Source organism: Atractosteus spatula, chromosome 12 (assembly GCF_055471065.1).
Source record: "Atractosteus spatula isolate fAtrSpa1 chromosome 12, fAtrSpa1.hap1, whole genome shotgun sequence".
NCBI classification, from domain to species: Eukaryota; Metazoa; Chordata; class Actinopteri; order Semionotiformes; family Lepisosteidae; genus Atractosteus; species Atractosteus spatula.
The window spans coordinates 42,858,488-42,873,300 of NC_142717.1; the positions used below are offsets into that span (position 1 = coordinate 42,858,488).

The 14,813-nt window shown below is 38.7% G+C and overlaps 1 protein-coding gene across 5 annotated transcripts in view; it reads left to right on the forward strand.

Annotated features, from left to right (window-relative positions):
* The first annotated feature begins 3,617 nt into the window (after positions 1 to 3,617).
* ppp1r9a (protein phosphatase 1, regulatory subunit 9A) overlaps positions 3,618 to 14,813 on the forward strand; it is a 62,528-nt gene continuing 51,332 nt past the window's right edge. For 4 of the 5 annotated variants that reach the window (XM_088929524.1, XM_088929525.1, XM_088929527.1 and 1 more), the window contains exons 1-2: positions 3,636 to 3,819; positions 8,320 to 9,811. In XM_088929524.1, coding sequence (XP_088785650.1) covers positions 8,423 to 9,811 — 1,389 coding nt within the window. In that variant the 5' untranslated portion in view covers positions 3,636 to 3,819; positions 8,320 to 8,422. Of the gene's footprint in view, positions 3,820 to 8,319; positions 9,812 to 14,813 lie in introns of all 5 variants that reach the window. The other variant, XM_088929526.1, reaches the window with a different exon arrangement.

Below are 14,813 nucleotides of genomic sequence, written 5' to 3' on the forward strand. Positions count from 1 at the left end.
GACTCCTTTAATATCCACGTGTTCTTCGCCATTCATAGTAACACACAGTATCTGTGTTTGTGCGGTAAACCTCTTTTTACAAACTCCTGCAACCTGAATAACCACATGCTGAAATATATCTGAGTTTCTCCTTTGGTGAAGCAGTTATGGTTTTTCATATTATTAAACCTTTGAAGATTGTCATTTTGACATTCATATTCTTAGCTTCACAAATTTAGTTCTAACATAATTTAATGTCACAAACCATTTGATTGAAACCAGACTAAGCTGCACTCTGTTGTCTACTTATTGGTATTTCTACAGTACCAATCCCACATATTCTCTGTGTCTATTTACTATACTTCCACGTGCACAGCACCTTCTTTCAAAACATGTTTGAAACAAAAATGTAATTTTCTTATTGATTATCAGAGCCCTCTTGTAGAGCTGCATATTTACAGGGTGTATTAACACCACTGTTTTCTTTACAGTATCTCCAGGCACACAAATGCTTGCTGCAAGTTTTCACAGAGCTTTCTTTCACACAACTCCATCACATGCCCACATTAGTTGACATTATTCAGCACCCCTAACCATGTCTTCTAGCATTCCACATGTTTCTGGAATGAATTCGCATCATAGCTGTGCTCTTTGTAACTCACACTTCCTACAATTGTGTCCTACCACTATGCTATGGTCTTGACTGCTACTGCAACACAAGATTTTGTTAAATCATTTCAATAGTAAATGTTTAATTGCAAGCCCTGAGTGCATTATTAATAATACTTTTTCATAATCATTTTAATAAAGCAAAACATTATACTGTAACAAGACAGTGTATTTATACCACAAAATAAATTCCTTAGACCAACTGAATATTGGGTAGAATTGTAGAGCAGTTTAAATGGCATGATAGAAAATTATATCTTGCAGATAAAGCACATGTTCTTATGTACAGTATGTACAGTGGGTTCAGACATTCCGCATAACAGGTTCAAGTTACATCCAAAATGTATTTATTCAATTAATTAATTATACTTTTTAATTAATGATGTTGTCTTAAGACTTAGATTTTTGCAGGTATATTCTGTATATTATGGTTCAAAAAGTAATATTAAATAAAGGTAAGGTCATTTGGCTGCTAGTAGCATATTGATCTAAGGGCCTCATCTTGTCATTTCTTGAAAGAAGCCAGGGAACTGGCTTCAACAACTTGACTGGGTAACTTGTGTCAGATTTCCATAACCCCTGTGTAAAAAAATGCCTCCCATTTTGAAGTTTGAAGTTTCAAATGCAAGTCTGCATAGTTTTCTCTGGTGTCCTGTGGTTTGTCTCTCACTTTTGATGCTGGAGAAGTCCATTGGGATGACTTTGTCATCTTAAAATAATTTGAGTACTTGAATCGGGTCCCCTAATAATCATAGTTGATCTATGCAGGGTATTCCTTTAAGCCAGACATATATCTGTTCACTCTTCTCTGGGCTGATTCTAGAGCATCAATATTTTTTTCAAAATGTGCTGAACAAAATTGTACACAATATTCCTGGTATTAAATGTGGCATTAGTTAGACTGGATGAATTTTGGGTTGCAGTCTATGCTATGGGTTATTGTCATGCTGCATGGTAAAGTTTCCCCAGAGAAGTATGAAAGCATTTTTTTCTACATTAGAAAGCAAAATGAATTCTGAACCTTACAGAAAGATTCTGTTGCAATCTACAGTATGTACAAGGACAGTTGCCTTTGGAAAGTCATCAATAAGGAAAATTGAGACAGTTCCAGAGGCAACTATATTCAAACATTGACACTACATTCACTGTCTTTCACAGATAAGGTGATGTTCTTTGTAACAAGTGCAGTTCGTTTTGTTTTGTTTTTCTAACTTTCATAAAGGTTTACAGAGTCCATGTGGAATAATCAGCTAATCTGGAAACTATTAGCTAATTGATCTGAGGATGTCATCTGTTTGTTTCTCGAAAGACAATAAGAGTATCTGCTTCAACAACATGGATGGGCAGTTTGTTCGATATTTTCACAAATATTTGTAAATAAGCGTTCTCCGTTTTATCTGCACTTGCATTCTCTAGTCCACATTTTACTGTTAATTCTGAGGAAGGCTGGCTGGTCAACTTTGTCAATGCCTTTGAGGATTCTGAATACTTGAATCAAGTTCCCTCATAGACTTCGCTGTCTGAAAGGGTCCTGTTCTGTTACTCTGTTAGTGTAAGACATTCCTCTAAGCCAAGGAATGCTTTCTGCAGTCTTCTCACCTCCTCCAGAATACATTTACTGTGACTTCTTCTATGGTATTTGTTGTGTCATGTGACTTTAAACTCCAGTAAACTAATGAATAGTGCATAAGACCGATCTGTTGGACATATTTGAGGGATCCCCACATACAAATTCCTGCATAATACATATAGCTCGCACTTGTAGCTCTAGTTGTTAATGCACTGTGGAAATTTAGCTTTAAGATTATATATACTTACTATTTTGAGTCTCTTTTCTGAATCAGTATTTATTCTTAATGGCTGCAAGCTTTTATTGCTGCTGAAAACAAATTGAAACAACACAAGTCTAATTTTTTTTTTACAATGATTAACAGAACATAAATTATCACTGGCTTAGCAGATGCCCATATTCACGGCAATTGACCAACTAGACATTCAGTGAGAACCTATAATTTTTAAACAGTGCAAAGACTAACTTCCAAAATCGCTTAGACATTACAGTAGGTAGCTGAAGAATGCGTTTGGAGCCAAATTGCTTCCTGTAGTATTCAAATTCTCTTCCCCTAATACCGCGTTACATCACACTTTAACGCAAAATGAAACTGAAACCCCATTAAGATAGAAATTCACCAACACACAACCTACAGTATTAAAACGTATGAGGTTTTAAAGTATTAAATTACATTCCGAGAACCAGGGATGTCGCACTGCTCGAGGAAAATGATCGCGAAAAGCGCACATAGTGTATGTCTGCTCTTTACGTTTACAGAAATGGATGTCTTTTCTTAAAAAAAAATAAAACGACAAGTGCACTTAAAATGAAAACTATTTTGAGTCACCTGAGGAAAACGATTTACAGTATGGGAGCATAGAATAAAAAGTACAGTTCCCCTGAGACTCTCAATTGTTACAAAAGACAATACTGTTGCACCACTTGCCAGACAGCAGCAGCAGGAAAAAATATTTACATAAACGAATGAAACACAAGTTACCGGTTTTTCCCCCCCTAAACAAGCATTAAACATTCTGACGACAAACCACCTTCCTCACACTCTCTACAGCGCACCAATCATTTCTGCAACAGTCTTTATGTGCTGGTATTTATACGCATTCACCCCCCCCCCCTTACTCAATTCATGGCTTGCAGCTTGTCGGATCAAACCATTGGTTGTGGAAAGGTGCAACACTTGTCACACGCGTGGAGCTGTAAAGGATACCCATCGTGTAATTGATTGTAATCAGATATGATCAGGACGGAGACGCGGCAGTAAAACAATCGAGCTCGAAAACCAGCGCCGTGTTTCAATCTGCTTACCAATCAGCCCCACCACGGTCGACCGCCACCCCTATTTTGCGTATGGCGGGGTCCCCCATTGCCTGCAATGGCGTTTTCTAGCGGTGTGAGGACAGAAGCAGCGGTATGTCAAGCTGCTCGGGTGTGCGGGTTGGGCAACTTGCGCAAAAAGAAAAAGGATGACACAGAAGGGCAACATCTGCACAGCTAGAAGATTTTTGTAACACCCTGGCTTAGCGCAGACTACCACATCACATGACGCCAAAAGAGCTTTCATTCACTCAGCATCATGCTTTGAATGAGACGAGGCACGTACAGTAAGTCTTGTTTTTGAGCGTCGTTGTGTCCAGCTAAAGGTTGCGCTGCTCGGTTTTTTTTTGTTTTCACGGTTTAACTTCTGCTATATTGAGGACTTGTTGTGACGCACAATTCGTGTAACCCAGCTTGCTGTTATTGTGCCAGGCTTTTAACAAGGAAGTGGTTTGCGTTATGCCTTGACATTAAATGTTATTTACTTGTGAAACACTTCTGTCGTTGATATATATAGTAGCACACTTAGTCTAAACACTTTTTTTATTAATTCTGTGCATTTTTGACGTATGCCTTCATACCATACCCAGGAGTTCACACCGCGTCTGAATAATTTAATTGGGGGGGTGTTTCGTATTGGTACACTTTGCAACAATTTTATATGAGTTGATCTTGATAGACCGTGCTTTATTGGTAAATATTTCCACTCCAATAAAATACAAAAGAATGATGTTTAATTGAAATAATACGTTTCTGAAGACAGTTATCGGTTCACGTCCGATTTTTTTCTGATCTTTGTCAGTCTTTGACTGTTTTACAGACAGCCGATGCGGGAATGTACAATTCGTTAATTGAGCGACAATTTAGCTGTCGATTTTCGCGTTGAATGTAGCTGCTTATGTATTTATCTATGACCAACTTCGGGTCATTCCTCGCCTTCCGCATGCTATGGCTGTCTAAATCTTGCCCATAAACAAACTAGACGTATTTTGGTATTGAAGGTTCTGATTTTTCTAAATATATGTACAGTACCTCCATCACATTATTTAAGTGTAGTTATTTCCGGAGCTGAGGAAGATAATTACAGGATAAGAGAGGTGAAGTTTTTTTGTTCCGTATCAATACGTGTCAAAGGCGCATTTAATAACCTAATTAAGAAATCCGCTGACATTTTCTCACGGTATTTTTTGTGAACCTTAACTTTCCTTTCCACTTCAGTTTCAATGATTAACTCCTTGTTTACACAAACGAAGGGAAATTTATAGAAGACATATGATGCACACTGTGAATCGGATGCAGTTTCTTAACGGAATAATAAATATTGTATTTGTCCTTAATATCACTGGAAACGTAGTGTAAAAAATAGAATAGAATTCCGAAATATTTGTTTAAATTAGTCTAAAGCATAGATTTTGTGTACTAGTCCTTATGTGCTGTACCCCAGAAATGAGTTAAAGAATGTAAGCCGATTAAAACCCAGTTAAAATGATGTAGCATTTAGACGATTTGATTTTAAAGAATATTACAGATATAATATTTTAAATTATGAAAAGTATCAAGACTTTTCTTTGGTTTGGCATTATAAAGCACATTTGTCTTAAGTAGCCATGAGTTTGCTGAATTAACCATGATGGAGCTTGATAAAAACGTGTTGTCTGGGTTTTGTGCAAGAGAGAACTGCATCTGTGTTTTCAAGGGCAGTACTTCTAGGCCTGTATAAAAAGATACATTCATTTCTGCCTGCACTTCTGTGCAAATACTAAATCCTCTTAGATGCAATCAGATAAATGTACAGTATGTCCTTCAACAATTTACATACTGTAAACCTTCCACTAATGTCTATCAACTTTATTAATGCCTTTTGGAGGTGTGAAGACACCTAGATTGTCATTTAGCAGTTTAATTTGCATTGATTATAATCTTGAAAATACATGCTTAGAACAACTCGAGATAAACTAGACCTGAGCAGCCAGTATTAGTGTTATAGTAGAATTTACAAGTCACATCTTATTGACTCATGGACTTGAAGACTTTGTCATGTTTATTTTCATTATTTTCTTTTCTACATATCCAAAAAGCAAAAAGCTACTTTTGTTGTACAGAGTAATACAGATTATCTGCTAACCTAAAGTAGATTTCAATGAATCACCTTAGAATTGTTTGTACAGTATATCAAGAAACTGCACAAAAAGAGCATTGTTATTGATGTCTTGTCTCAGACTCAAAAACCTTGCTTCAAGACACTTGTTTGCACAGTTAAAAAGGTTAAGCAAAACTGAGTTGAGAAAACCTTTTGGTTCTCGAGGAATGGAAAGGTGCACCCCTGCTGTCTTGGCACCTCCATCCCATGCAATTACAGGAGTTCATGCTTCAACAGTCCCCCTGCACAAAAAACTGAGCTTTAGGGAGGGCAAGTTGTGCAAGCCTGGAGTGGAATTTCCTCTGGTGCTTCAGTGGTGGGAGTCTCTTCATTAAGAGCCAAGAAGAATGCTTCTCTTTGTTGCCTGTTTTTAATGCTTACACAATTACAGCTCGCAAAAACATATTCCAGATCAAGTATGGGAAATACCCTAATTATAGGGGAAAAGACCTAAACACAACACATCCCGCTGAACAGATTCTTTCATCATCTGGAGACCAAGCCACCCAGAATGGGCAGTAGTCCCAAGAAATTGTGATGTTTGTTGAAGTCACATAGTAACTTAAGATCTGGCTATCGACTCACATTTAATAATCAGCCGCAAATGACTCGTTCAGGATTAACCCTCCTGATTTACTAACTGCTGAGGTGGCGTCTCGAACCGAAAGCCAGTCCATTGCCTCCTCCAGCGCATCCTGTCTCTCCAGGCGTCTACATCAAGTTCCGCCTTGTTGACTCTTCTTTCACCGAGTCAAGCCATCCTGGCCTCTTTCCCTTCTCTTCTACTACACGCTTCTGACTTAAAACATAAATGTATTAAGAGGTGGCAGAAGTTTTGTTTTCCAATATTTCTAGCTCTTCTTCTTTTTACTCTCCATTCCAGTGGCGTAAAACAGAATGCTAGACGTACTCTCAAAGTGCGATAGCTGGCTTTGTTAAAATCAGGTCCTGTCCACAACAGGCTTGGCAAGCCATTCTGAAAGTCCTACCTGTACATAAGATTAGCATCCACGTTTAATAATCATACTCAAGGACTCGAGAGCACCTCAAGGGGTACTTGAGTCCCATTGTAAAGTAGGGCAGTTAGCGAGAGTTCTGCTGTAATACTCTTACGGTTAATATGTTAATAGCCCAAATTATGTGTATCATTTGGACATTGCAAGTACAGAACAGCGCAGGAGATCCTACAAAAGCAGCTGCTGTTTGCTGTTTAATTCTTGGTTCGTAAGTTTGATTTAGCGTCTGTGATGCTGAGGCTTGTTCAGATGCCAAAGCCAAAGCTTTTATGTTGGCAATGATAAAGCAGAATTCACAGTGAAGTGCACGATAGGCATTTCTGTCTTGTGTGTTTCAGAAAATTAACGCATAACCATTACTTTGGAATCGTTTCTGTGTCACCAGGGCTGTACTCATAAACATACAGAGCTTGATGGGATACTGTATTACTAAATCCATTGTCAAATGTACTGATAGGACCTACAGCTAGTTTATTTTAATAGAGTTTCTACAAATTAAGCCCTAGTAAATAATGGACGTACTGCAGTGTAAAAGCTTGGAGCTAGATTAATTGGCATGCTTGAGTATGATTCTTGAGATCAGTTTCTTGGAATAGTGCATGGATGGCATCCAGTCACAAAATACTGTGTAATAGTGACTAATGATATTGTAATGATCCAGTTTCATCGACTGTGAGGTTGTTGTTTTAGAGTTTTACACTTTCGTTGAAATTTGTACTTTGTACTCTTGACTTCAATACAGAATACAGTATATTAATAATTGTCCATGTACAGTGCATACCTTTTATGTCACAGCTATATTGACTAAATAACAAACATTCTTACACAGAAGTGTGAGTAAGTGTGGACTTGGTCTGTTTTATAAGTTGAAGTGCAGTTACGCGTCTCTCTGCCACTTGAGACTTCCTCACCTTCAGCTGCTGAAAATGTGAACTCAGCCATGGGGCTGCCCAGATTTAAAATTCTGTCACAAACTTAAATGTCCTCCGACAGTATCGCATTATGTTTGCAGTTTAATGCTAACATTAAAGGTGGCCATAGATCCAATGTGTTTGAAGGTATTTCTGATTTTCCTTGAGGTAAAATTAACATTTTATTATAACTCAAAACATAAAAGTGAAGCAGACTATATATTGTTGGTTTTACTTTTAAGTGGTTCCTGATTTATGTATGTTGACAGTATTACATTTAATTTTTGTTATATGCCTTCTATTAAATCAGCTATGTCTGGCTATGTTTTTTACAGTTTTTTTCATGTAATGTTATAGAAAAACGGTTGGGATAGGTGTTTTATGGGTGTATTTTGAAAGCATGGGTCTTCGTATGTAAGAGGAAGTTGCATAATTATTGGAACAGAATGTGTATCTTGAACAGTTGCTGGAACACCCCTTTAGAAATTGTGGAGTAGGTCCAGCTGATAAACAGTTAAACTAAAATGGAGTATTTTACTGTATATCTACTTTAACAACATGCAATATAATATGTTAGAATACTGAAACATTTAAAAATGTGTGGGGGTTATCTTGGATTTTTATGCATAGGTCTTGAAGGTAAAATTTCGACATCAGTCAGATTTGCAATTAATGCATTATTATTTGTGTAGTAACCGTTTTTTCTATTTCTCCTTTCAGCTATTATGTGTCTAACAACAAAGATTAAAATCAGAATCAATCCTTGGAAAACGTGATCTGACATCCCAGCTATGCAGAAAGAAGCACCTTGCCCACAATAAACATGATGAAAACCGAGGCTTCGGGAGAAAGGTCCACCCTCAGAAGTGCTTCTCCCCATCGCAATGCTTACAGGACTGAATTTCAGGCCCTGAAAAATGCGTTCGATCAGCCCAGGCGAGATGGAGACCCAAAGCCAAAGGAAGCCTCTGAGAAACCTCCACAAGCAAGAGGGAGGCAGTATGGCTCCAACGTTAACAGGATTAAAAACATGTTCATGCAAATGGGCATGGGACCAAATGAGAACACTGGACCTCCCTCGAAAACCAAAGGGAAAGAAGGTTCCTCCCCTCAAAAGATACGCAGGCCTAAACCGTCTGTGGACAAAACGGGTGAATCGGCTGTGAAACTGCAGGCTACTGTAAGCGAACGGGTTAGCCGATTCGATACCAGTCGGGATGGGACTGCTCACTCCAAGTTTTCGGAAACGAGGAAGATGTTTGAGCAGACTATCTGGGAGACTTCTCAGTCCTCGCGCTACTCTTCCGGCAAAGACCGGAAAGGATCCCATGAGCACCTGGATGAGTGGAAGGGCATGCGCTCTAACCTGGGCAGCACCGACTCCCTGGATAGTTTGTGTTCGAGAACGGAGGCTTCATCTCCGACGGTGAGCCAGCTGAGCGCCGTGTTTGAGAACGCCGACCAACACAATGCAGCGGCTTGGAAGAAGACTGGAAGCAAAGGACTGTGTTCCCCCGATGGTTCTCAAAGACAGACTGAGCTCAGTGAAGATGACGTTAGCTGGCAGCAGTCCCCACCGCACCGGAGACATAAACGCCATGGCCAAAAGCAGGCGATCCCACTTTCATCGTCATCGGAGGACCTTTTAAGCCCCAGCCCTGTGTCCGAAACAGCGGACGAAGGCAAGGGGATTTCTTCTGTGAGCCAGCAAGGGAACGAACATGAAAAGGAAATGGAGTACAACCGAGGAAATGCCGAAGATTTCCGTGCAGATGCTGCAAGTGATTGTGGTGTGCAGAGACAGGTGGGGGCTGCGGCTGGGTCAGAGGTGGATGGAGTTTACAGTGATTCAGCAGTATCTGAGCCCTCAGCTGGCAATGAGCACAGAACACAAATCCCAAAGATGCCACCTAGTCAGCTAAATGAACAAACTGAGGGCCCTGTGCTGGCCGATTCCGCTTGGGTTTCAGATGAGCAAGCTAAAGATCCCGGCGAAGGATATACTGGGAGTGAGAAGGCGATTGGCACTTCTGAAAGTGCTATGTATTATCAGGGTTGGGGAGAAAGCTGTACAGATCCCGAGGATCAAGCCTGCAGTGAGGAGAACAGCCACTATGAGCCCGATTCGGAGATTGTAGAAATTCCTGGCTTGCCAGAAGAAGAGAATGTCGCTTCAAACAGAAAAATTAGATTTAGTACAGCTCCAATCATGGTAAGTTTGCTATTTCAACATGCTATTTCGGAAACATTCTGAGCTCTGAAATAAGAGTACCATTTAAATCAAATCCACCATCAACTACTGTAGCTAACGATTAGGTGAAGCATGAATGAAATTTGAGATGTAGGGGCAGCAAAAGAAGTCTTTCTGTTATCATGGTTAGAAGCAAAATATCTGTAAATATGAACATATGACAGCTGATGTACTGTATAGGCCTTTTTGTTGCCTGTCTTAGAATTAATGTTAATTATAATTACTTATCCTCTCCCAGGATATTGGAATCAACTTCCTAAATCCCCAAACTGCATTGATGACCGTGCAAGGGCAAATCATCCCTGCAAACTGATTTATGAAGAAGCACTTGCAGCCTGCCTTACCCTTTAGGGCTGCTGTGTAAGCACTGTCCAGTGAAGGAGACTCTTTGGCACTGATTTGAGTTGATTTTCAGAGATCTGAAGGCTTAGTTCATCGAAAGCCTTCTCTCTTGTACAGTAGTTTGGTTCAAATGTCAAGAAGATTTCGGTTGAAACTGAGATGGTAAACAAGAAGGGTTTTCCCTTTTGATATTTTAATTATCATTTTTATGTCTAACCTCAGGACATTTCCCAGGAGCCACTGAGCACCAAAAGCATTTTAATTTTCCTCCAATTCTGTGATGTACTGTGAAGAAGTTTGCCTGGGATAAACTACTCTCCTTTCAGCTCCAAAATATTAGGGTAGGATAGTTAGTTTTTTTGTCACTGCCAATGGGTCAGTCAGATTACCGGAAATATAGAATTTGTTTGTCTGTTCCTTAGTTTAAGACATTGTCTCATCTATTGGAGCTATAAGACAATTTTGGGTACAGTACTGTATATCTTAGCCACATTTCAAAAGGTTGATGACTGCATAATGTTTGGGAGAATTGAAGCTCTTGCACAGGGAAGACTCCCATCTTGAGAACCAATGTCATAATGAAACTCCAAGTTTGCAGTTTGTTCTCTGTTTAATACATCAAAAACTTTTTGTTATATCAGTTAAAGGGGAAGTTTTTCCAGATATTTCGGAAGTTAAAAAGAAAATGAAAACAGCTTGAACTTGAATAATACAGAAGTGTATTATTCTCTAAAAACTGTAATCGCCTCATTTCAAGTATGTTCCTTTAACCAGTTTTCAGTGTATGACATTAATATTAAAACAGGACAAAGATCAGTCAACGTGCACAAACATTGTCACAGGTTGCTTCCTCTTTTAGTTTCTAGAGAAAAATACTCTTTTAATCCTACAAAGTATGTGTTATGTAAGGTGAATTGAGTACGTCTGCACCAAAATAAGATAAACACCTTAAATGAGAATGACACTTTGCAAATTGCTTTTTTATATTACATTATTGATTTGGTTAATCTTGCACCATGAACACAAATGGAGTTAAATGAGGCATTTGCTAAGCTTTCTGTGTCTGTATAGCCTTTTTGATAAATTTGTTAGTCTTCTGAACAATAGAGAGAATGTTTTTGGATTAGAGGTAAGTTTGTGTAATGCCTGAACCTCATTTTTTTTTTAGAAATGGTTACGTTATTTGTCCAAATAAGAAAAGATTAAGCAGATTAGCCAGGGTCATGGTGCCCTCTTTGATTACTATTGTCATAAATTTAATCAAACAAAACGTGTTTTATGTACTTCAAGGCTATTTATTAGAGCCCGTATAGTGTGCACACCAGTGTCCTCATCACTTGAAAAAAGTATTGTTGAAGTACATAATGGGAACATTGGAGTGGTTCAGCTTTGGAATGGCACAGCCTTTGTTTGCAAACAGTCTGATATATTATAGGCTTGGCAGCACTTGTCGTTCTTTTGTCGTGAGTTTGTTTTTCCTCATTCCTGGCAGATCATAACTATAAGACAGTTTAATTTTGTTCTTACTCCAAAGTGCTGGACCTTTTAATGCGTAAATGATTTATGAAACCAGAGATGGACACAGGAATTCTTTAAATTACAATTTTAATAAATGGTCCTGTACAGTGTTTTCCAATTTTCCAGAAGACAAAATATGTTTTAATGTAAGTAATCACTGAAAGAAATCTTTTATGTCCTCCACGTAGTCACTGTTGTGAACAGAATAGGCACTGGTGTTCCTGGAAAGCATCAGAAGTGACTTATTTTATTCCAAGTGTGTTTTTAGAAAAAGTATATGGATTTTGGATATTGAGGAACAAGGTTTGGTGCTATTTGGATTAATTGATCATTCATGACTTGCCATGATACATTTGATTGATTTTCAGTGTATCATCTACACTAAATCACCTTATTAGCTTTTCGGGATACTGTAGGACTCTTAGGACTCTTCACAGCTGATTCTTCTCTCACTGGGAGGCTGAAATACAGTATGCCTCTGCACTCTCATTCTTTGTCTCAGATGTCCAAAGCCAGGCAGCAGTTTCAAATTCTCCAAACCATACAACCACAACTTTCTGTCAGTTGTATGTTGCGATCTGAAAGACTACAGGTCATGACCCCGCACCGACAGTGTGGTCAGGGGGGTCTAGCTGCTACAGAACTCCACTCCTAGTGAATGATGGCGATCTGATCATAAAGTGCTACACCGACCAAATTCTGGGACCTCTTCCTGCACTTTTCTTGTCAGTTGTCAATGTAGCTCTTGTGCCACAGATGCTCTCCTCCACAGATTTCACCTTCGTTAAACATTGGTGGGATGACAAGGCATCTGGGGCTCGGAGACCAGTGAACGGGCACGCTCTTATCCTGGCTATATGAGAAGGTTGGCACAGAATCCCACAGGATGGAAACTACTGTAGGTGTGGATACACATTTGCTACAAGTCGCTACATTTCTAAAAAAAATACAATGTCAGTGTACAGTCCCAATTGCCAGAAAGCTTATTTTCATAATGATATTTTTTTAGAAAGGCATATGCCGAGAGTTGGAAGGCAGATGCAGTGAGCCCCAGAGCTTGGTTCGTGTTCCAGTACATTTAAACCTAAAACATACTGTAGTTAGACCTTCACGAAATTCTTAATGAAAGATGAAGATACAGTAACATGATGAAATATCTGGATCATGTTTGAGGTAAATTTGAATACACTTCAGCTGTAAGATCTGAGACAGGTCTGGGATTGTCAGATATGCTGTGTTTCACGATGTCAGATATACAGCAAACAGTGTTTTGCTCAGGTTTTTCTAGGTCAATGAAATGTAAACCCTGAGCCTTGTCTGCTATAAGACACGTGCTCTCCTCCATATCACATTTGCCCTTCACCAGGGATTTTCCCATTCCTGCAGATGCTAAAGAAACTGTGTTCATCCTCTCATTCTCCAGCTGTGAAGTCTAAAATATATATTCAGCAGCCTTTTGAAGTCTCCTGGAGAAGAGCCTCAGTGTAATAAATCCTTGAGCAGCTGACTTGTTTATGAGACATCCGATACGTTACTAATTCTTGGATTGACGGATCCTGCAGGCCCAGTACTTTACCACGGCTCTCCAGTGCGGCCTTGTACAAAGCAGCTTCTGTACGTGTGCTTTCAATTAAATCAAGATTTTCTGCGGTCAGAAGGCGAAATAGATATTACATCTCGGCTACTGATGTACATTGGTTTGATATGTCTAGTTTGTACCAATGTCTTTTCATTTGCTTATGACTTTAATCAAAAATATTTTTTTACATGTTACTGTAAAATGTAATGGCAAAGGCTTTGTCTTCAAGCAAGAAGTTGAGTAATTTTGCATTGTGTGAATAAAATTCAAGGTGAATAAAATGCTTAAATATGTTGGTGTCGCACTAATCCCATGTGGCTCTTTGGGAGTTTGACCCTAGAGAGTGACCACCTCCTTTCTTCAGTCCTGTGACATGACTTTTGCCATCCCACCACCCTAGATTCAGAGTTCACACACATTTATATATTTATATTATATATTTATTTTAATGTTGCAGTAAAATTAAGAATACATGAAAACTTACACACCTTTTATTAATCCTCTAATAAAATCTGGCATGACTCACACCCCCTGGGGGTGCGGGCACCCCAGATTAAGATGTTGATGACTAATGTAATCATATCCACCTCATTAGCATTTCAACGGATTTGCTGAACCTTTGTAATGTATTGCTGGTTGACTGTTCTTTCAAATTTAGTTTTAAACCTAAGTATCTACAGTATATCCATTGTTTAACTTAATTACAAATGAAACCTACAGTATTCAGTAGCATGTTTTTTAGGTGCTGTAGAGAAGGAAGAGTAAAGTCAGCCATTTCTAGCTAGTTCGAGAGGGCGATATCAGGAACCTTCAGCTCCAGTGCAAAACAGATTTCACAAGTTTATCTTGTATCTAATAAACAAATTTAAAAAAGAGTAAAATATTGATACTGTAGGTTACACCTTTTAACTCCCACTATGAGTTATTACTTGATGTGTCGGTCAAAGGAAGATGAGAATAACCATTGTAATATTTTAGTATTAGTGCCTTCGCGAATATACTGTATGTAAGGCTCAAGTCATATTGAAAATAATTTTGGGGGATTTAAGCTATTGAAAGTTTGGAAGCTGAGGTTACTTTAAAAAAAAGTTTATTCTTTCATCAGAAGGCTGAAGGCTGTACTGGGTATTCTTGTGCTGTTGTCAGCAGTACCCATATGATTGCACTGCAGGTACAGATTGTATGCAGGCCTTGTATGGAGAACAACAAGTAGATACATATAAATATATCATATAATTTTATATAACACCTTTTAAGCAAAAACATCACAAAAGACTTTAGATTCCCTGAGAGGTTTCAAGAATTGCCTGATACTATTTTTCAAATGAACAAAATGAGTCTGTTGGCTTCCATTCATTTGAAACATCTCTGATGTTCTTGCAGACAACATCAGTTCGGCTCATGTCTGAAGCTGTGTAATGGATATTGCTGTATGATCCATGTATAGGTGTGTGAAGATCATGAGCACTGTGAACACTATGCTGCTTCTCTGAATACTGGTAAATTCCTAGACCTCATTCATTC